This window comes from Phaenicophaeus curvirostris, chromosome 9 (genome assembly GCF_032191515.1).
Source record: "Phaenicophaeus curvirostris isolate KB17595 chromosome 9, BPBGC_Pcur_1.0, whole genome shotgun sequence".
In the NCBI taxonomy this organism is placed as follows: domain Eukaryota; kingdom Metazoa; phylum Chordata; class Aves; order Cuculiformes; family Cuculidae; genus Phaenicophaeus; species Phaenicophaeus curvirostris.
The window spans coordinates 5,462,938-5,485,945 of record NC_091400.1 but is presented as its reverse complement, the minus strand read 5'-3'; the positions used below and the strand labels follow the sequence as shown (position 1 = coordinate 5,485,945).

At 37.8% G+C, this 23,008-nt stretch overlaps 1 protein-coding gene across 4 annotated transcripts in view; it reads left to right on the top strand.

Moving 5' to 3' along the window:
• Window positions 1–23,008, top strand: part of CTNNA3 (catenin alpha 3) — a 418,271-nt gene that overhangs the window by 26,554 nt on the left and 368,709 nt on the right. For all 4 annotated transcript variants that reach the window (XM_069864007.1, XM_069864010.1, XM_069864008.1 and 1 more), the window contains one exon: window positions 4,063–4,182. In XM_069864007.1, the coding sequence (XP_069720108.1) occupies window positions 4,063–4,182 (120 nt within the window). The remainder of the gene's footprint in view (window positions 1–4,062; window positions 4,183–23,008) is intronic.

Sequence of the window (23,008 nt, the reverse complement as noted above, 5' to 3'; positions counted from 1 at the left end):
GGGCTGTATCACCAGCCTTGTTCATTAAGGTTAGTAATGCTCAATATTATTTAATTAAGTGAATTAAAAGACTAATTGAATTGCTTGAATGTATTGATCAGAAGAGAACAGCAAGAAGGTAACAAGTTCTGAGAATTTCATTCAAGGCGCGTTGGCAGCCTGTCTTTCTCTAATCTATTTCAGATCGTGCTGAGCCAACATGTTTTATCTGTCTCTTTTCCCTTGTCATGTTTGTAGATTTACTGTTTAAGTCTTCATATTTTTCATGAACGTCTCAGACAGCATGATCTTTATAAAATGCTTTCTTAGTTATTTAAAACTTTTGTCAGGAAAAAAATAAAGAGAATGGCTACAGATAAGAAGCAACTTGTGAGTTGGGGCCTGTGGGCATAGCGCTGTCTGTTCCTTCCCTCCCTTCAGAGCGTAAATCAGCATTTAAAATATTTTGAGCCAAAGAAAAACAATATGGTTATATAAAAGAAGAGAGGTAAGTCATCTCAGGCTTACTTACTCTTCAGGGTTAGTTATTTGGTTCAACTCCCATGACTGCTTAAATTAGAATTTGTCTTCCCTGTGTTACTTTGTCACTGGTTTGCTATTGTGGTATCACAGGGTAAATCATTAAAAAAAGAAAAAAGGGTGAAAAAGAACATAGAGGACCCTGGGGCTACAGGGCCAGGCTGTGAAACTGAAAATTATCAGAATTGTAGAATCACAGTATAATTTATGTTAGAAAAGACCTTTAAGATTGTCAAGTCCAGCTGTTAAATATAATATTGGCAAGTGTAGCAGGTCACTGGCCATTTTCCCTTGGATTATGAGGGCTCTATTCTGCTCCCCATCACTGCCTTCCAGCTCAAGGGTCTGGGCACCCTAAGAACAACTGGTCTTACTATTAAAGGCTGAGGTGGAGACAGCATTAAATACCTCAGCTTTTTCCTTATCCTTAGTCACTGTTTCCTCCTGCGTCCAATAAAGGATAGAGATTCTCCCTAGCTCTCCTAATGTTGTGAATGTATTTCTGGAAACTTTTAATGGTAGTAGCCAGATTAAGTTATACCTTTTTCCCACCTTCCTTTTGGTGGGTATGGGTCACGCTCATGGCAAGAGAAATGTCTGAAAATAAGGAACGTTAAGAAGATGATAGGAATGTTTAGGAAAGGATTTGGCTTCGCTTTTGGTTCATACTTGTTAATTTTCTCATCAACCAGCAGAAATGGATTCTTGCTACCAATCTGCAGTCGGTTTATGGTAGGTGAGATGCAGTTATTTATTATCAAGGCTGCAGTGTTTACCATTTCTCTCTGCAAAATCTCTGTGGCAGTCTGTAATGTGCAATAAATGACAGAGTAAAAGCAGCTCCTGAGGAATTACTCTTAAGAGTTAGGTTTTTCAAAGTGCACATCCTTTTGAGTGCAAGAGGAACCTGGATCCACTTGTGTTCTTAGTTTAGTGGCCTCTTGACTGCTGCTTTGTAACTCCATAATGACTCCCAGCTTAGCAGCTCCTGGGGCTGCCCTTGAAACAGCCATATTCCTAATGACTCTTCTAACAAACTGCTGTGCAGGAATCAGCTCCCCAGTGACTGCAATTCTGTTTATATAATATCTGCTTTTTGGTCTTAGTATGGGAATCCCTGAAAAAAAGAGCATTATTCTTTTCTTGCTGGTCAGAAGCATGGCTTTGCAGAAGAAAACATGACTTTTTGAAGATGACCACAACTTCTGGGTTAAAAGGTTAAAACGCACACTTAAATTAAAAGGTTTGAAAAAAACCCCAAAAATGCCAAACAACCCAGTCCTCGTTTCATTGCAGTGTAGAGCATCCCCTTCAGTCTTATTTCTAGTTCAGTATCTCTTAGCATATTTGTCTGCAGTAGACTCTTCACTGTTGTCGTTATGTGCATTGAAGCCTTTTCTTTGTGTCATATCTAAGACTTAGGTGTGGGTCAGCTCCCTCAGGAATTTCCTAGTTTGACTTCTGCTGCAGGTGCCCTTGTCTGCTGTTTTTCACCATTTCCTGTCACCATTTCTCTCTATTTTCAACTTCTTCTAATCCACATGAAAATAGAGAGAAATATTTCACAAATGGATAAATAGTTCAGTGCTATTTTACTTCCTGCAAAGTGGAAGATGATAATATTTGATATTCAGAAAGACAAATACTCTTTCACTTCTGCAGCCCTAGACAAACCAGGCAAGAGCCATTTCTCCTTATTCTTGAATAACAGACTGGATTTTTGCAGCATTGGCACTAAATCTGAACCAAGTATGCAGGTGGAGACAGAGTAAAGGATGTGCAGCAGGACATTTGATTACATCACCCTTATGACTTAGCTAGACTCCCAGGCAAATGACATTAAAGGTATGTGGTTTGTCAAACTGCATGGTTCACAAACCGAAGAAGCAATATCTGCTGCTTCTCATACCTCTTTCTGTATAGAGACTGTAAAATTATTACCAGGAGTAAGGCTTTGTACTCAAAATTTAATGATGTCTCCTGCATATCTGAATTGTAAGCAATTAAGTACTTTGTGCTCCCATTTTTGTGGCCAGGTATCTTACCCAGTAGTGCTGGAGATAGCGAAAGTAGTAAAGGAATGCTACTTCTCAACTTCCAGAATCTATATTTAAAGTACTTTGAAAAAGAGGCAAAAAGAGCTTCTGTGGACCTTTAGTGATAACTTACATTTGGTTAACAGTGAGAGAGAGGAAAAAAGTGTTCTAGAGTACTAGTATTTTTCACCTCTAGAAAGTATAAGTGTTGGCTAGAGAGGTTTTATTGACATTCACCCAAAACCAGTGGTTCCCTCTGATAGTAGAACAATACAGAAACAGCCAGACGTGGTTTTCAGTTTAAAACCCATTCACTGATAATCTTTGTATGTCCAAAGCAGATTTTTCTGATTTCCTGTTTAAATTGGACTCAAATTTAAAAAAAAAAAAAAAAAGCGTTTCTACCTTACATCTAAAAACAGACGTTTTCTAAGTGGAGATCCTGGCCATTACCCGTCTATTCATTGAAGTCTGTTACGCTTACAGTTATGCATTTGGGTTGTATTTACTCATCCTCGTTTGCTGGTTCTTGTATCTCCCTTCCCAGAGAGCCAGATGCATCATTAATGGTTGGGTTACTTCAGGACACAAGGAAGCACATGAGCTTGCTACTAGAGTTCCTACCAAAGGAAAACTTGAAGCTATGGGATTAAATGCGTCCTTAAGAGGATGACAATAATGATAGCAAAATATTTCTAAACTACTTACAGCTTTAAAGCTGTCACATGCTTATAAGGTGAAGAAGAATATTTACGAATGGGGAAAGAAGAGTCAGAGGAGAAGGTTCTTGATTTCCTGAAGGTAGAAAGGAAGGTGTAACCCTCCTTCTCCTTTTGTATGAATCTTAGCCTTTCTGTTACCTGCAGCTGGCTTGGTATTGTTCATCTCTTTGAAAAATACCAGTACTGTTTTTAATAATAGTGCATGGACAAAAGAAGTTTTAAAATTAAGTGTAATGAAGGGTAACTAATGTTGTCATAGCGTTCGTACGGAATGTGAGCATATTGCCTAAGGTGAGTATCCAGTCTTGCAAATTACTCTTAAATATGTTAACTTCATAGGGAGTACCCTGTTATTTATGAGATCTATTGTTATGCCTGATTGAATGAGGAGTTCATGGCCTGTATAATGTTGTATGTGCTTTTATTAGTTGAAAAAAAAATTTATAACTATGTTCCATCCTGTGACATGGCATAGAGGAAGAACTAACCTTTAGAGGCTGTGTTGATTGCTAATATTTTGTCTTATGCAAGTCTGACCTCTGAAGTTAAAGGATTTAATTTAATTAAACAGGGCATATGCACTATGCTTTGAATTTTGGGATTGATTTTAAAAAAATCAAAAATTCTAGGAATGCTTAGGAGGTGGTATAGTCAAGAGGTGACACAGCTCCAAAATATTTGTATTTAGTAGAATAAAATCCTAATGCAGTGAAAAATAGAGCAAGTGTGTGAATAATGGTATTTGTGTTTTATTTATTTATATATATATTTTTTTACCATCACAGTTTCAAAGAACGTTTGAATCTTTAAGAAATGTGTCAAGTACATCTGATCTACAGAAAATGTACCAGAAGTTTCGGAAAGATCTAGAAAATCTTGATTATTTGGCATACAAACGTCAGCAGGTAAGAACATGAAAGTTTGGCAGGAAGACATAGAATACTAGGCAGAAACATTGTGGATGGTAGAACTGCTGGGTTTTACAGAGTTCATGGTTCGATCTCTAGGGTTTTATGCGTTGTAAAGTCATCATGAAACCAGCAGAGGGGGTGGAAGTTCTATTTAATGCATGTGATCATAGAATCATGGAATAATTAGGATTGGAAGGGACCTTAAAGATCATCCAGCTCCAACCCCCTTGCTGTGGGCTGGAACATGTGCCATTAGATCAGGCTGTCCAAGGCCCATCCAACCTGGCCTTGAACGCCTCCAGGGATGGGGCAGCCACAGCTTCCCTGGGCAACCTGGGCCAGGGCCTCACCGCCCTCATAGTGAAGAAATTCTTCCTAATGTCTAGTCTAAATCTGCCCCTCTCCAGTTTATACCCGTTGCCCCTCATCCTGTCACCACAAGCCTTTGTAAACAGTACCCCCCCCAGCTTTCTTGTAGCCCCTTCAGGCACTAGAAGGTCGCTATAAGATCTCCTCAGAGCCTTCCTATTCTCCAGGCTGAACAAGCCCAACTCTCTCAGCCTGTCCTCATAGCAGAAGTGCTCCAGCCCTCAGATCATCTTTGTAGCCTCCTCTGGACCCGTTTCAACAGCTCCATGTCCCTCTTATGTTGACGATTCCAGAACTGGACACAGTACTCCAGATGAGGTCTCACAAGAGAGGAATAGAGGGGCAGAACCCCCTCCCTCTCCCTGCTGGCCGCGCTGCTTTGGATGCAGCCCAAGAAGACATGATTGGCCTTCTGGGTTGCAACTGCACGTTGCTGGCTCATGTCACATCATATGATGTTGAACTCCATATTCTGTTGATTTCTGAATGGAGAGCAGGATAGGTAAAACAATTAAGTAAGGCTTAGCAGACTCTTAAACTCTGCATTAACAATTTTTTTTTAACAAAGGGCATAAAAATACTGTTTGCATTTTTTGACTTGAAAAATGAACTAAATCCACATAAGTTAATGGAATCGGATATTGACGGTGCACACTAACTTCTCTTTTCTTCATGAATTTGCAAGGCTAGATTGCATAAAACTTTGAAGTGTATGTGGTCTTTGACTACTGCTTTTGCAAGATCTGGATTAAATTATATTCTTAACATGTATTTAATGTTGGATGTACTTTGTCAGTTATGCATAGCTTCCATGAAAATGTCAGCTCTCATAATAGGTCTTAATTCTTTTTTGTCGTCCTGGTAAAATAAGATTTTTGCCTCTTTCAGAGCATACTGATGAAGTGATTTAATATTTCTGTGGGTGGTTTTTAATATTTTTCTGAATTCTGTCACTTGGTGTCAGTGTTGTCAAACACTTTCCTTGAGGGCAAATCGCAGTTGTTTATATCAGGTAATTGATTAGGTAGTTAAAAATTAGGAAAAAGCTCAGGGACAGATGGTATCTGAACACATGAATGTTTGATTCTTGAGGCAAGGAGGTCAGGGAGCAATTGGCTTGGGTGAGTTTCAGTGCAGTGGGAGCTGTTATTCTGGTAGCTCTATAGCGCGGTTGTTTGTGCCCTTTGACATGGGGCTGCCAGCAACCAAAAGGCAGTGTTTTAACTGGCGACTAATGTGGGTTTATGCTATCTGATCTCATATTTATGTCAGACATAATGAATGTCACATCTGCAAGGGCTTAGGGAGGCTTTCTGAGCCAGGGAAGTGTAAATTCTATAATTACTTCTTGGGCCATCATCACATTTTTATTGGGATCAGCTTGCTGTAGTCTGAATTCTGACTCTTGACTTTGAAATTCCTTGTTATTTCAAGAGATATAATATCTAGTGCTCTAGCAGACTCTGTATATGCTTCAATAACATACTTCATTTCACCTTGAGCAGGGCATCTTTTCTCCTGTTTGTGAATATTAACTACCCTTCCCATCTAAATACTTTGCACTTTTAAGCCATTTGGAGAATCTCAACATTCTCATTTAGTATCAGGCATGCATATTTCTCCCTGTGCTGTTTCTGCTCTATATTTAACTGTATTGGCAGAAGCTTTTGCATTTGGAGGTACTAAAGATGTATTAGGTGTAAAATCACTTCCTGCTTTCAATTACAGAACAGAAGACAGGCTGTTCTGTTCTGTGATTGAATCTTTCTGAAACGTTATACAATACTATTAAGGAAATAAACTAGCCAAAGGACAAAATTAATAGAAAAATCCAGTCCCTAACTAAAAACAAATAAGAGAGACTATAGATTTTCTCCGTGTCTTAGTTAATTTGCATTGTATACCTGATGAGTAGCTTTATGGTTTTCTTGACTAGTATTTTTACTGGTTTTGATTCTGAAATTTTCATCTTACTTTTATCAGCTTGCTGGAGACTCTAGAGTGAGGATCTATTTATTATAGAGCATGCTTAGGAAAAAAAAAAGTGACCTCTCTGTAAAAACATTAGGATTTGGTTTAATTGCTGTGCAAAAATCACAGACCTGGATTGGGACTGGAGCAGCCCTGAGTTTATGACATTTGTATCTGAGTTTGTGGAGTGTGCAGATTTAATTGATAATGACTTACATGCTCTCTTATTAGATTAAGGATATATTAATAGCTGCGCTGGCAAAATGTTGAGTCACTACCATCTGCTTGGAGACAAACAATTGTATACAATATGAATATGAATCCATTCACGGTAAAAAGTCTTTAATGTAATCAAATTATTTTGAATGAAATATGATTATCTGCTTCTGTACCTATTTTTTTAGACGAGAGACATAAAGTGTAATATATACTTCGATATAATTCTTCAGCGGTGAAGTTTACAGGACAGATGGGAAATTAAAACTGTGCTTTTTAAAGGATGTTTAAAATGACCCATGTTGACTCTGATTTGTAAATATAGACCAAACTTCTATGAGTGGTAGAAATATAAGAGGAAAATGTGTGGGATGATGGTTTATATTAAGTAATTTTTGACTGGCAATTTTCAGAAAGGAGTGGAAGGTCTTGAGTTTTCATATGGCCAGCAGATTGCCAACAGAAAAGCCTCCTTAAAATAGGCACTGAGGTTCTGGCTTTCTTTATACAAAACCTTCAAGGTTGTTAGCATATGTTGATCTGACTTCTCAGAGCTTTCAGATTCTAATTTTGCAAACAGGCTGAGTGTATGTATGAGCTGGCATGGAATGGGTCAGGGTGGCTAAATGCTTCAGTAATTAACAGAGGAGGAAGATGGAAAGTACTTGGAGTTGGAGACTTTAATGTTGCAAAGCTGAACTGTGTGGTTGACATCTAGTATTGTGGTCAAGAAGCCTTTTTACCATACTTCTGTGTCCCACACACATATTAAGTATTGAATTGCGTCTGTATGCCGGGTCTAGTTGCTGCACTGTTACTGTCTGTGACGAGCTTCCACCATACTCAAGTCTACTCCCAAACATCTTGCTGTGTTTCAGAGCTTTTCTTCTTATTGCTGGTTAGTGCAGTACACGTTTCCATTTCTACAGCCTCTTCCCATAGTTTGCCAAGAGATGGGTTATTATGCAAGTTAGTTGAAAGTATGTTTAACTCGGGCCAAATGAGGATGAAATACAAACAAAACATTTATACTCAACAGTTGAATGTAGGCCGACCCCTGGTGCTGAGGGATATGGTTTAGTGTTTGGTAGGAACGGTTGGACTCAGTGATCCGGTGGGTCTCTTCCAACCTGGTTATTCTGTGATTCTGTAAATGATGCAGGTGAAGAAATGCACAGAATCTGCTCGTGCTCAGGTTGTGGGGACTTAGTTGGCCAAGCTGAGCGTGGGCTGCTGCTGACTTGCCCACAGCTCTAGGGCATCATGTTAGCGTGGTTTTAATTCTTCCCATTCTGACATTTGTGTAACCCTGCAGAGAAATGCTTCAGTGTGCTAAACTGACCAAAAATTACATGCTTTTTGGTGATCTCATTATGTTGTTAATCAGTTACTTGGCACTCTCTCCCCATCCTGATGATTGTCCTTTGATTCGTCCAGCCTGTGATGATGCAATCTTTCTGCATGCTTCTAAGAGTGGGTTGCACCCACTAGAGAAATTAATTTGGGTTGAGAATATCAGCTTATAACCAGTCTACCATTTTGAAGCGTTCCTGAAAATACCTGTCACACAGTAATATAGTTTTTCTTTCTCGTTCAGTCTGAAAATTCCTTTGAATTAAAGTAAGCTTTTAATTTCCTTGATGTATTGGAATGATTCCAATAAGAGTTAAGTCAGCTTTACGTTGAGTGTTGTTTTGTATCAATCGAAATATTAACACATCTGCAATATGAATGCTTCCAGGGGAAATGAGATGGAACAAAATGATTAAGTACTTCGGGCAGAGGGGACTTAGTGATAGAACCCAACACTGTCCTTGGGATACTGTAATAGGTGCATGCTTCCTTTTTTCTTATATAGGACCTTGTTCCTATTGAAGGGAAGTTGTCGGTATATTGTTCAATGGAAACAGTACTGGTTTAAGGCCATTCATGATAACAGTCTTACTGTGAGGTCATTTCAGGAGTGTTGGGCGATAGCTGCAATAAAAATGGATTTATAATCAAATTCAGTGGTATTTAGCACCTGTCAAACTGAAAAATTAACGCTGCTGCTGCTGTTCTTAGTGTTAGCAGTGCCTTAGGATGCCGGTAGCAGTGTTGGCTGCGATTCAAAAACAATTAGTTTTTGCCTAGACGTCTCCAGCGATGTGGTAATCTAACAGTTGACAGCAGAGCTTGAGTATGTGAACACACACGAAACCAATGTCCTGTTGTAAAGGTATGCTTAATTTGATTTTGCTTGTATGCCCTCAAGGTAATAGTTACAGGGCTGAATCTGTGTGAAACCATTTTGGTTATGCCATTTTAGATCTTTTTAGGGTTGCTTCCTGATGATTGTTGTGTTTAGAAATGTTTTAAGTAGTTGTGTAAGAAACTGAAGGAGTTAAGGGCAACATCAGAGATGTTTATTGGGCACACAGTAATTTACTTATGGGAAATAATGCTTCTAGGAGATGGAGCAGAGCCCTTAACCTATTTTACTTTGAAGCAGTCCATTGTACTCCATTTGTCTTCATGATTAAACAGGTCAAATTTCCTTTTTTAAATTTTTTACTTTGAGATGAAGACTTGTTTTTATACAGTCAAATGGCGTTTCTCTTTGTTAAAATGGAATAAGTGCACTCTTATTCTCTGCCTTTGGTTGTTCATTTTGCTTTTTAAGATAGCATTGCATTAAGCATGATATTTGTTCCCCAAAGTGCTCTACTCCAGAAACTGGAGCCAAGTTTTCAAAAGAGATCATGACCTATAAACTGACAGGTTTATCGTGTGACTACACTTCAAAATGTAGGCTGGGAATTGGAGGGAATTCAGGATAAGGGTGAATTATTTGTTGTCAAGAAAATAAGCATTCTGATGGAAAACTTAAGGAGCTCTCTCATCATAGTTTATCTGGAAAAGGTTATGGCTTGGAAATGCCACAAACAAAGGTACTTAACTAAATCTTTATTCTAGTACACAGAAGTATGACAAGGTTCAATGGCTGGAAATGAGAAAAGTTCAAACCAGAAATCCAATGAGCATTCTTGACAATTAACTACTGAGATGGCTTAGTTAAGAGGTGCAGTACATTAATCACTACTTGTAGCCTTCATATCCATAATCCGTGCCTTTCTAAAAGATGTGCAGTAACTGAGATACAAGTCAAAGGGCAGGAATTATTATGGAAATTTGTAAGGCTTGTGCTGCTCAATGAATTTGAATGAGGATGCATATTTTTTTCCTGGACTTAAGTATGACAGCACATTTGCTTTTCTTTTTGAGGGTAAAGTCAGAATTACGTCTTTTGAATTGCCATCCTGGATTAAAAAAAATGAGTGAGTTTGTTTACTGTTTGTCACTCTGCCACTGTCCATTCTTCTCTAGGGTTGGATGTGTTGTTCTTAGGAATTTCAAACAAGCTTAGCGCTTCAATTTGGAATAATTTTAAGGACATAATGGCTTTTGATTCCTGTAGGCTTTTTCTGAAAATGCCTTCTTTCCTTATCTTTAATATTTGGTCACACAATATAAAATGCAAGTATTGGCTGTATTTCCATTATTCTAGTTTATTATCTCTCCTTGACATAAAACCAACTATCTATCATGTTGTTGTGTAATTAAAATAGTTGATTATGCATTCATTTTAGAAAAAACAAATAGCAACTCAGTCTCAGTAGCTAAGAGAGTGAAAAATTATGACATTTCTGTTTTCAGCCACCTGACATTTCTTGGTAGTTCCATAACTAGAGCTCTGTAATTCAGCCATTGCTTGTGTCTCTCCTCTGTCTATACAGTTTGCTTAATGTCTCTTACCTCATGTAGCAATGGCAGGAGTAAAATCCAAAATGCTAATTTTTGGCTTTTAACTGTCAAGGGCGGGTGAAGATAAATACATGAGCAGTACTGAAAACTTGTCTGAGAACAGGCAATCATCAACAGCAAAGCACTGAAACAACGAACTTTATCAGTTACAAAAGACAACTTTAAAGTGTTTAAAATCTTTCAAATCAGCTCATAGCTTCAAAGTGATTTCCTGTTACTGGCACACGCTATATGTACTTGCAATGAAGATGGAGAACAAGGATGACCTAACAAACAACACCATTTTTTTTCTAGAAGTTTTGTATATCTTATGTGAATTTTTTTTACTCTGACTTTTCCTCTGATTTTCAGCACTTAAAAAATAATTTCCAGATTCTCTCTGTGAACACAGTTCTGATGAATGCAGCTTGGAGCTCAAGCACAGACAGACTGCTGGTGATATCTTTTTTTCTTCCATTTACCAGTGTGTTGCTGGACAAGCTGCTTATTCTTGCCAGTAATGTGTTAAAGCCAGTCTGATTTTTGTTGCTGCTGAACCCATAAAATACAGGTCCAGGTGAGGCAGAGGAAAATATACAAAAGAAAAAAAGATACCAGCCAGCATGAGTCTTCCTGCTGCCACTGTGAGAACCAGCTATTACATGTTACTCTCTCCTCTCAGTAAATCACCACAGTGAAGACTGTAAGAAAATGAAATACATCAAGGTTCCATCTTATTTCTTGTGTGAATGTGGTCAGGGTGAAATGAGTGTTCTCACTGCTGAATGAGAAAAAGAATCACAAGCCTAGATGTCACTGAAGGTAAAATAGAAATACATTACATTGCTGAATGTACAACTGAAAAATCTGCTGTCTTCTGAGAATTAATATGTGAACATATAAACTCCTTGGTGATCTAATAACCCCTAAATAAGTCAATGCTTTTTCCACTAATGAACTGAAAACACATTTTTCTTGTATATATGTGTAATTAGTTACAGACTTGGCCAGATATTTCATGTTGGAGCAATTTCATAGGAGAAAAATGTTCCATTCTTAAATTAAGGGTTGTTTTTTTCTCTTACTTGTGGAATTGCATTTCAGGGGCATCAAATTGACTAAATTCAAGCTATTAAGATGTGAATACTTTATATCTTAAACTGTGGCATTCAGCTGAATTCAGTGTAGCTAAAGATGTGATATGAAGAGGGGAAAAAAGAAGTGGACTATTCCTAACATGCAGAAAGTAAAAAATTGGGGGAGGGCCATGAAGCATTTACTGAAACTTGCATTAAGCAAGTCGGATTTATGTCTAATGTTAGACTTTCATTACTGGTATGAACAATTCTAAAGTAAGTAGTGGGCCTAGATAGCTTCTTAAATTAGTGAGAACATTCTGTTTATAGTTGTACTCTTGGAAAAATATTCATGACATATACTGTTCCTTAGACTTAAATCTGTCTCATTCCTACAGATGGCAAAGATCTGTTCCTTTGGAGTTCATGCAGATATGTTGTCTTGAGGCAAGCTGCAGACTACTAGCAATACCAAAAATTGTGCTCCTTGAAGCAGGCAGTACATTTTTTCAACACTCTAAATGTAGCTAAGTGCATTCATTTGTGAGGATCTGCATTATACCTTGATTTTGCATACAGGTGTCATTCATAATGTTGGCACGTTAATGTCAGACTACAGTTTTGCTTTAATGCGGATGAGGTGTATTTAATATATTCTAGCTGTTATCTTCCTCACTGAAAGTACTCCATATACTTGCTAAGACTATATATGAGACTTCTGTATGTTAACAAGTAAGGGAATCTAAATCATTAATCTCATAAATTGTTGTCGAATACATATTTCAAAAAGAAGTGAATGCAAAATAAAAATGGAGTTTTTTTTATTTGTTCTTTCCCTGTCATGGAGCATACAGGTAATTAACACCCTGAGTAGGGTAACAATCCACATTTCAATAGAAAAGAGAGAGGAGAGGAGCAGTCTTAAGTTAGAAGATTAGACCAGCTAAAGAGGAAAAAAAAAATTCTAGGAGTGTATTGCAGATAAGAACATAATATATTTTGGGTGAAGATTTTACTGTCACTGTCAAATTCCCTCCAGCTAACTTGGTTTAGGCTAGTGGGTTTACAGCATGAATTACAGACAGAGCTTGTAAAATACAAACTTGAAACTGCACCTTCAAATCAATGTTACAGCAGAGTACTGAGACCCAAGTGTTTTTAGCCTTTAGGATGTAGTTGTTTGTTCACGACAATGCACTCTCTAAGTATCTAATGGCGTTTATAAAGCCTTTGTTTTGTAATGTTAGTATGTGTACGGGGGTAAAAAGAGGTGATAGCCTACTAATAGAGCAAACTAGAGATGTTTATGCTTTGGAAACACACCTGTCTCCCCCTGGTATTTCTTTTATTGTTTACTAACTTCAGCTTCACCCCTTAAGTATCTGACCACCCTTTGCACCACCCACTCCACTACTGCTCGCTTGGTTTTCCTATGTGGTAGTGACATTCTTTTCCTGGGATGCTTTGACAATAGGATCACTGCATTTGTGGTTTACTTTTTTTTTTTTTAATGAGACAAAGTAATTATTTCCGTACATTTTTAGAGTGTGAATGCTGCAGAGCAGATGATTGTGGTGAAGGAATATGCATGCTTGTTATAGCTTCTTCTATATGGGTATTATGGGATCCTTGTTTAGGAGAATATAAAGAAAGCCACCTTTCTTCTATGCAACTTGTGTATTGTATTTTTGGTTTTCTCTCTGTGTTCCTATTCAGTTAAAATGATTTAAAATATTATTGGATTTTCTCTCTGTTCTGCAGAAGTCTGTGTGGACTTACTTCATGGCTACTTGCAGTGAAATTAAATTTATTGAATTAACTGTTCTGATTGCCCTTCATATAATGTAGAAATTACTCTTGGATTTTTCAGAATTATTATTGCCACTTAAACAGGAATGGTTTGTAATTAGAATCATAGAATCGTAGAATAGTTAGGGCTAGAAGGGAACTTAAAGATCATCTAGGTCCACCCCTCCTGCCATGGGCAGGGACATCCCACTAGACCAGGTTACCCAAAGCCCCATCCAACCTGGCCTTAAACACCTCCAGTGGGCAAATACTTGATTTGTTTGGATGAGTGATTTGGAGGAAAGCGTTTGTGCTTGTATGTTTTCAGACTGCATAGTTCATGCAGCGGAGATACCAAAACAAGTAAATTTGTATGAAAATAAAGTATTGGAAGGGAGTAGGGCGTTCCATAAGTGCAAGCTTAATGTTTTGCGGGAGTTACCTGCTTGGTTGTGAGGAAGTGATTGTGTCTTCATTTTAATGAGAACTATGACAAACTTGCAAGTTGCAGTGGTGCTTCTTGATACTGAATTTGGTTGTCTGGTGTTAAACGGTTTGTGACTTATTTTTCCTTATTTACCCTCAAAGTTTGTTCAGACTGAGCATGCCTATGTCCTCAAACTCAATGACTGAATATTTTCAGAAGTAATTTCCATGTTCAGGTGTGGTATATTTGATTTACTTACTCTGTGATTTGTGCATATGCATTTCTTTTTGTATTTGGCAGTTACATATAATGTGTATATGGGGGTTTTATGAATGAGGAGAAGATTGCAGCTATCCCTGCTGAGAACAACCTGTTGAGTTTGTGTGTTGCAGAGTTATGTGCAAACCCTGTGAGGCTTAAGGAAGCAGTAAGTTTTTTGACTTATGGTCCTTGTTACCCTATCACTTAACCCAGCAAGGATGTCTACAAGCATGTGCTTTCTCACAAAAGTCAGTAATCTTTTTTTTTTTTAATCATCTTTTGAGGGTTGAGATAGCAGGGTTGATGTTGAAACAGTTGCTGTTTGAGTAAATTTTCCCTGTTTCCACCATCTAGACTGTCTCACAAGGAGGCATCATCTTGTTTGCGAGGAAATTATAAATCTCATTCCAGGTAGGTCTTCCCACAGCATAGCTAATCTCTCTGGCAAGGAATAAGCTCATACATTAGATGGAGTCATAGTGTGATAATGGCTCTATAAAGCTGTGATATATGCAGAGTCAAAGTTTTATTGGTAACATCTTTACCATAAAAAAGTTGAGTCACATTTCAGTTGCGCTGCGAAATTCAGAATTTTGAGAACTCAGGTTAGTTTTCTCACAATAAAAGACTGCAATATGCAGGAAAATGAAGTCAATTCCACATAGTTTGCTTCTAAAATATATTCTGAATTTTATGGAAGAGGAAGTATGGTGGTGTCTGGCTTTGACCTGCAGAATCCCTATATCAATGGGGACAAGCCGCTCCAAATTTTAATTTCCCTCTGATATTAAAAGCATAAAAAAAATAATAATTTTCTAAACATAACTGCACAAGCAAAGTTCTCTGTCTAGGTACAATTTGTACCAAGGAGGATAGTTTATTTGGCGATATAAATGATATCTTTTCTGGAGAGAATTTTGGTGGCATGAATATATTGATGAAGTACTTGTATTAGTCTTTGTGTCAAATTGCTTTGGGACTTCTGACAAGTATGGAAAAAATCAGAAGAATAAACATATTCAAATCTATTTGTGGTTTATTTGGTTTTTTGTTTTGATTTTAACATAAACTAACAGGTACATCAAGAGAACAATTATTCTGGTTTTCTAGTACAGAATTAGATAAACGATATCAATAATGTCAGACTATGACCTACTCTGACAGTTGTTATCTAAAATTTTGTTAAAACCTCCAGTGACAGATTCCACAACGTCCCTGACTGTCCTTATATTTCACTGGAAGTTCCTTTTCCTAATGTCTAATCTGAATCCTCTTTAATACATTTAAGATCACTGCATCTTGTAATTTCTGCTATGGACATAATTGGATTATTCCTGTTGCTTTGCTGTGGTCTTGTGTATATTCTCTTGTCTTCTCTCAGGCTTTTCTGCTTTAAAATAGTCACCCACAAATCACTCAGTCTTTCCTCCTAGGTCATGTTTTGACACCTCTTGTATCCTGGGACTCAAATAGCTGTACCCTTTTATTAAAGGATGCTCTTGATAAGTAGAATGGAAGGATTTCTTCTGGTGTCTTCTATTTACTCTTATGATTTGACTTTCCTTTTAAACACAATCATTTTTATGATCCTTGAACAATTTCCTATGAAGTGTTGCCTAATTGGTTAATTGTAATCAGACGTTGTGCAGCTGACTGGTCTTGCCTATGCGTGGTGACTTGTACTCATCCTTACTAAGCTGTATCCTAACTGAGAGCATCACATCTATTTATAAACATTACTTTAAGTTCAAATCCTGCCCTCCAGTGCACTAAGAGTTCCTTTTCCTCCCCTGCAATACATCCATTTCTGTTTTCTTATCCAGATTATGTTGCATAGTGAGACACCCAAGACAGACCCCTGCAGAAAATGATTTAAAGCATTCTTATGTAGCGGCACTTAATCGTTGGTAACTGCTCTTAAGAAATGTCCATTGATTCCAGAGTAATGTCATCTATTTTTTTTTTCTCCTCATTTATGAGAAAGGCACATGAGACTGTAAAAACCTAGTTATATTGTGAGACATTAGCCACTAATCCTGTGACTATGAGAGCAGAGGGAGAAGGAAATTAGACTGATTTGGCAAGACTTGCTCTGGACAATCCTTTTATTTCTAGATAACTAAATAGTCTACTTCATTATTCTTTCTATCCTCCTACACCTTCTCCCCTACCCCCAAATTTAAGTGTAACTGCCTGGTCCAATTCCTTGGTTTCTTTCTTTGTAAAAGGACTGGTCATATTTTCTCCCTTTCAGTCTTCCATTTTGGTGCCCAACTCCATGCTCTCTCACAGGGGAATATTGGTAGCAAGGAACATTGAGTAGCTTTGTCATCAATTTGTGAGTTCTCTGTTGTCGTAGGATGATGTTCATTCAGCCCAGCTACCTGAATGGAACACAGTGCTGTTTAGTTTGCAAGCGTTCTTTCCAAGAGTAATGAGTGCCATCATTAAACTGAAGTGCCTTTCAGAACTTCACAGTTTCTTCATATTGGTTAAATAAAACAGTTTCCCAGTTGCTATTTGCTCCACCTTCCTTATCAAATGCTAATGCATTTAAAAAGTCTTGCTGAACAGTTTCTATGCTACTATATTCTATTCCCCACTGGGTAGTTCAAAGCCTACGATGTAAGTCTTGCACTTCAGATGCTTCTACCAGCTGCATATAGAAAATTTTCCCTTGTGTTATGTTCTCTGTATGGTTTGCTGTACAGATTCTCCTCTCCCCTGCTGGCTCACTCCTGAAGAGCTCCTGTTTACTGCAGGACTGCTGAGTTTTAATGTCTTTATTCACACAACTGTCAAGATTCCTATATTATATAAGCCTTCTGTAAAAGCTAATGTGGCATTATGCTCTGTAAATTCTTACACTCTAAGAAACTCTGACAAAGATTTTTGTCAAAAATATTATAAAACATAATGCTTTCATATTTGTCCATGAGAAGCAGTATTTATATTTGGACTAGGTGGAAGTGCTGGCTGTGTCTCCAGAAATAATAAAAAATTTGCTTAAAATCTGAAATACTTAAGGGAAGTTATTTTCAAAGACTGTACCAAGTTCTTAATCTGTGTCTTTTGGATCTACATCTCAGTTTGATTTTATTGGTTGAAATAATCGCCTAGTGAAGCGATGCATGATCCTTAGTCATAGCTGAAGGAGAAAAATACATTACTTAATTTTCTGGAAAGTAACATATCTGAATGTTCTGCAGGAGATGCAAGAATAATGGAAGACGCTTCATTTGTTGAACACTATGAAAGATGATGTATGTACTGATTTGATTTGATCTTCCTTTCTTTTTTTTTTTTTAAGTAAACCAGTCTGGGCCAGTAGGGTGTAGTGGGGCTAGAATAAGTTTTTTCCTTACTGAAAAGTGAAGGAAAAGAAAGAGAAGAGGGAGTTATGATTTTATATGTCACAAACATCTCCAGTTTATTCTGTAACTCAGCAAGCCTGCTGCTGAATTTCTTGTTTGCAGAAACCTAGTTGTGCTCCAGCCCAGTATGTAGTTGTACTCAGAAATACTAGTTGCATCTTCTGGACTGTTCTCATACTCGCAAACCATTGCAGGAAGTGGTGAAGGCAAAGGGAAAGTATGAAGCAGAAGTCCTTGTAGGTGATATGTTGATAATTTGGATATATATTTCGAGTGATAGCTTGCTGTTTTGGTGCTTATTGATACAAGTATTATACATTCAGGTAAGTAAGCTAACGTTAAATTAGTCTTTGCTTGAGCATCTTGAGAAAATACTTCAGTATTTCTCCTCTCCTGCTAAGTTAGTAGGTTCAGGATCTGAACAGAGTGTACAGGATTACATTTAACTTCCTTACTGATTATTAGCTTATAGACAAGTAACAGATGCACCAGGAATGAGCTGCTAACCATATGTCTCTGGGTAAGATTCCTGGCAAAGGTTATGATTTCACTAATACTCATAGCTATTAAAGCAGTACTTTGCATGTCAAGGATCTGAACCTGAAGTCTGTGGAACTGAAATTTGATTGCAGATCAAAACTTTGGATATGCTGATTATGTTTTATTGTTAAATTGATAGATAGAAAGGACAGCATAGGTACAGAGACAATATAAGGAGTAACATTACCATTTTTTCATCTTTTTTTTTTTTCTTCCTCCCCCTTTTTACAAGTATGTTATCATTTTTAAACATAAGTGAAATGATAGCAAAATGTCCTGATACACTTGAGACTATGCCCTCTGAACTCAACGTGAAGTTTCTGTTAGAGAAGTGGACTACATTTTATCCCAGGAAGGGGAGGAGAGATTCATTACTGTGGTGTATATAAAATAGAGCCTAAGAGGTCAAGGAAAGGAGTTAGTGAGAAAGATAACTGAAAGCATGCTAAAGAGTGCTTGATCCTGGCCTTGGCCACTTTCTTGACCTATTGGAAATGAAATGGGAAGGCTTTATGTTACCCTGGAAAATGATTAATTAGAATTTAAAAAAGCTAGCTGAGAAGCTTTTAAGAATCTTGAAAAGGTAGAACAAATGCAGATTAATTAAAAATAGAGTATATATCTGTGTCTGCAAACTGCATGGATCTTGCCTAATGTTTTCCACCACTATTGTCAGCAGTAAGAGTAGTCCAGAAAGGCAAGGTACTCCCTTTACATGTGTCTTTAATAGCTTAGGGGAGAAATGACAGTTGCTCCTGACATAGGTGTGAAATTAAAAGTTGTCAGGAGGAAGGAAAGAAGGCAATTCTGAAAACAAAATATGAACTGAAATAATGTAATATAGATTTGAGCACTGTCCTCCTAAGAAGATGCAGAAAAGAAACATTTTAAGAAAATTCAAAATAATTTCAATGAATTCTCTCTTCATCCTTTCTTCACTGCTTTTACCAGTCTCAGTAAGACAGCTCTTAATCTTTGTCTTTGTCTGCAAGTAGAGATAAACCTTAATTCATCTTACAAGAGTCTTGAAAGGAGTGCTACTAGGAGATTTTAAAAAATGTTATAAAAGATGACACCTTCAAGTATTTATGCAGGCAGCTGTCACCTCTCCACTGAGCAATTGTACCCTTCCCTCTAGGAACCAGTAACCACAGGGGATGCAGAACTGAGGGTACCGACCACCCCCACATCTTAGCAGTTAGTGGGTTGCTGGTAAGTCAGGCTGCCATAGGTGCAATTGTACTGGTGACGTGTAAGGCTATTGTTCATACATCTGTTCCTGCTAGTCTATATTACTCTCATTCTCGTGGTCCCACGCTTCATGGATCTTTGCCCAGGGCGAACTCCCCAGCGTGGGATGATGGCTGTCAGGAGTTGTCATGCACATCTGAATGGTGTGGGAACTAGACAGGAAAAAAGTAGTAGTGTTTATTTAGTCTCCAGCTAGTCAGCTGACTAGTATAGAGATCAACCTACCTATCTAAAAATAAAAAAGTTAAAGCTAGAAAGAAGTATTTTTTTAGTTGGGCAGCAATGTACTTGACAGCCAGGAAAGAAAAAAGTGCTTCCTTGGATTAAGTACTTCTTGTCTTTCCTGCCATTTGTTTACAATGACCATCGTTTGTGTGACTTTTGAGGAAGAGCTCTGTGGTGCTCATTCCTAAACCAAATCAGAAGTTTATGAAGGTATGTGTGAGGCATACTGTGAGCTATGCATACTGATATTTCTAGTTTTCCAAGTACTACTGTAGGAAATGCCCTAAAACCCCAACCAGAAAAGTTACTCTGGTACATTCATTGATATTCTTTGAAGCAGCTGTGATTGGCCTAGTCCTGTTCAGATATCAGAGACAGGATACTTGACTAAATATACATTTAGTCTGATCCATGTAGGTTGTCCTTTTTTTCCTTTATGGCTGTTGCTTGGTGCATGTGTCCTGAAAGCAAAGCGTTCTGCCAAGACCTTGCTTTTTCCAGCTGCTTCTGGTACAGAGTTTGACAGGTGTAGGCAATACATGCACAAACCTGAGTGCACGCTCTCGAAAATCTGCTTTGGGGATGGTACTGAACCATGTTTGGTGTAGTAAGGTAAAAGAACATTAAGGCACATTGCACACTTTTTAAAAAAAAAAAAAACCAAGACAAACCCCAACATGACAAACCAGCTCGCTTTGTGGGTTCAGCTGCACTGAAGTTAGCTGTAATATAAACAAAGTTCCAGGTTATTGAGGCATGTGTGCTGTTCTGGTAGTTAAGTTGGAAAGACAGGCTTAGGGGACAAAATGAAAAGAGTGGTCCTAGTCAAAGAATCCAGTTTGAATTAAGAGTTTCCATTGGCATTGTTAATGTGAGTTCAGTAGAGGCAGTACTAGCACTGGTGGGAATTGTTCTGTAAGATTTTCTGGCAGAGACAAAATTTATTTAGTTAGAAAATCAAAGTTAAAAGCTGAAGCACGTCCATTATTTAAACACATACTTAAAAATGCATACTTGACTTTAAGCAAGATGTGCTTAATTGTAATACTTTATCCTCTTTTGGGGAAGGAAGTAATGCTGGTAAAATGTAACTAGCTAAATCTTATAAAAGTCTTAAATTAGTCATCTTACCATGCATATAAATTTTACTGTGTTCATACATACTATAAGAATGGTTTTTGAACCTTGTCTAAAGACTTCAAACTCATATAATAATTTTGCTGCAGTATTATTTTATATGTCACAAAAATGTCAGTGATTTATTTATGACTATCAGCTCCTCTAGTTTCTCCTTATAATGGTAGAGTCACAGACTAAATCACATTGAAAGAGACCTCATGGGAGTTGTAGTGCAACCTCCTGCTCAAACTGGGGACAGCTTGGGGGTCAGAGGAGGTTGCTCAGGGCTTTACCTAGTTGCATATTGGAAGCCTCTGAGGACAGAGATTGCACAGCCTCTCTGAGTAGCTTGCTTCACTTTTGGGGTGTCCACTTGAGGAAAAAAGTTTTTTTCTTAATCTGGCACTTTCATTTTTCAACTTATGCCTGTTGTTTTTCATCCTCCTACCATGCATTGCTGTGCAGACCTTGACTTGTCTTATTGACCTCCCTGTAGGTACAGGAAAGGCTGCTGTTAGATAAACCTAAAGCTGCATCTTCCCCAGGCAGAGCAAGCCCTGTTCTCTCAGCTGCTCCTTACGGTGAGGTGCTCCAGCCCCTGGTGATTTGATGGCCCTCCACTTACATCACCGCAGCTTACTGGCATCAGGGGGCTCAAAATTAGACATGTTTTGTTTGGCTGTGGTCTAACAAGCCCCAGGCTGAAGGGAATACCCACTTTCCTTGGCTTCAGGGCTACAATTCTGCTAATACAGCCCACGATACTTTTGATCCCTCAATGCCTTAAGAATCTTCCCAGTAAAACACCATGAATTACATCTGCAAGCTCATAGCTTTGTTGTCATTACTAGTGTTGGTCAAGTATGTGTTTGAGGGGCTGTGGCCTTATAACTATATAGTGTATATAAACTATACAGCAGATCTGTTTTTCTGTGGAAGATGCATTTAAATAGAATACAGTGCATAGGCTTTATAAATTCCATTCTATAAATAGCATGTTATGTATGTTTATGGTCCAGGTGCTGTTAAAGGTAGCATCATGGAGCTATTATCTGTATTCCTTTATACATGAAGAAACTTTTATCTACAGCCTTGTACGCTGCTTCCTTTCGCACCTTCCAGCAGTGGCAGACCAAATGACTTGAAATTTGATTGGTTGATAGAATCAGTGGTCAGTCCAGCATATGGTTGTCTTAAATGGAAGAGACTTTAATCTTATTTAACAATTGTTTTGCCGTTGTCTTACTGGAAAGCAGTTAATCTTCTATGTCTAGTCCATAGGGGTTTTCTTTTTGAGTATAAGAGAGTCATCTCAAAACCAAAGGAAGAAAATACTTGCCTGACTAGGAAGAAATGCTGCCTTGTGGCTTCTGTTTTGTAACTCGTAAGAAGTATTCTAAAAAAAAAATAATCAGTAATACTCATTCTTCATTGCAACGGGACTGGGAACTGCTAGATAGGAACACGCTACTGCTTCAGGGTGAGCAGCTCCTCTGCATTTGTTACCTCCATAACACATTGTGATATTGCAATCAGGGTGGAAGAAGAATGGTGAAAGGCAGTCTGCCTGATTATAGACTCCCTTCCATGTGTTGGTTCACTCATTTCTCTGGAAAGAGTGTTTCCTTGACAACATCTAAATCTTTGGGCACCTTTGAGGAGACATGAATGCTACTGAGGGGGCATCTATTTTTATGCCCCTTTCTGAAAATACAATTTTAATGCTTTCTCCTCAGTGTTGTTCTTATTTCCCCTGTTAGCTCCTTGGAAGCGTTGTGCCTGAGTCTCAGCAGAGGGGCAACCTCTGAGTAGTTTGCACTTTCTGGTAGGCATTCAAACATTGTGTCAGCCTGTTTATCCAGAATAATTATTGCTAGTAAAATTTTTACCAGATGTCCCAGTTTGATACCTATACAACTTTGCTGCAAAAATTATCTGTGTAAAAGTTTACTCGGAGAAACTGTGGAACTCATGTGGTTGTAGACCTATTCCTAGGGCATTAATAACTTGTGAAAATAATGTTTTTTTCGTAAGACAGAACTTCTGCTACCTGCACTGTTAATTTTTTCCCCAGATACAGGCAGAGACTTGGAGAAGTTTGTGAATTGACAGGTTTCTACATTGTAATTAATTCTGATAATGATGAGAATTTGGGACAGAGGAAAAGTTATTTTCATAATAGAAAATATAAAATTGCGTTTTCATATCATGTCCATTCAGTGTAATCCTGTCATGGCTAAAAGAGGTGAACGTGTCTGCTGCACTAGTAATACAACAACTGGCAATATCTCTCTGCTACAGAGGATCATTTACTGTTGCTTTTTTAAATACCATTTATAAAGAGGAAGAAATGAGAAATTTGATGTATAAATACTTTATGAACAGGACTTTGAGAACGCGTTAGTAGTCGTTGCATCTGT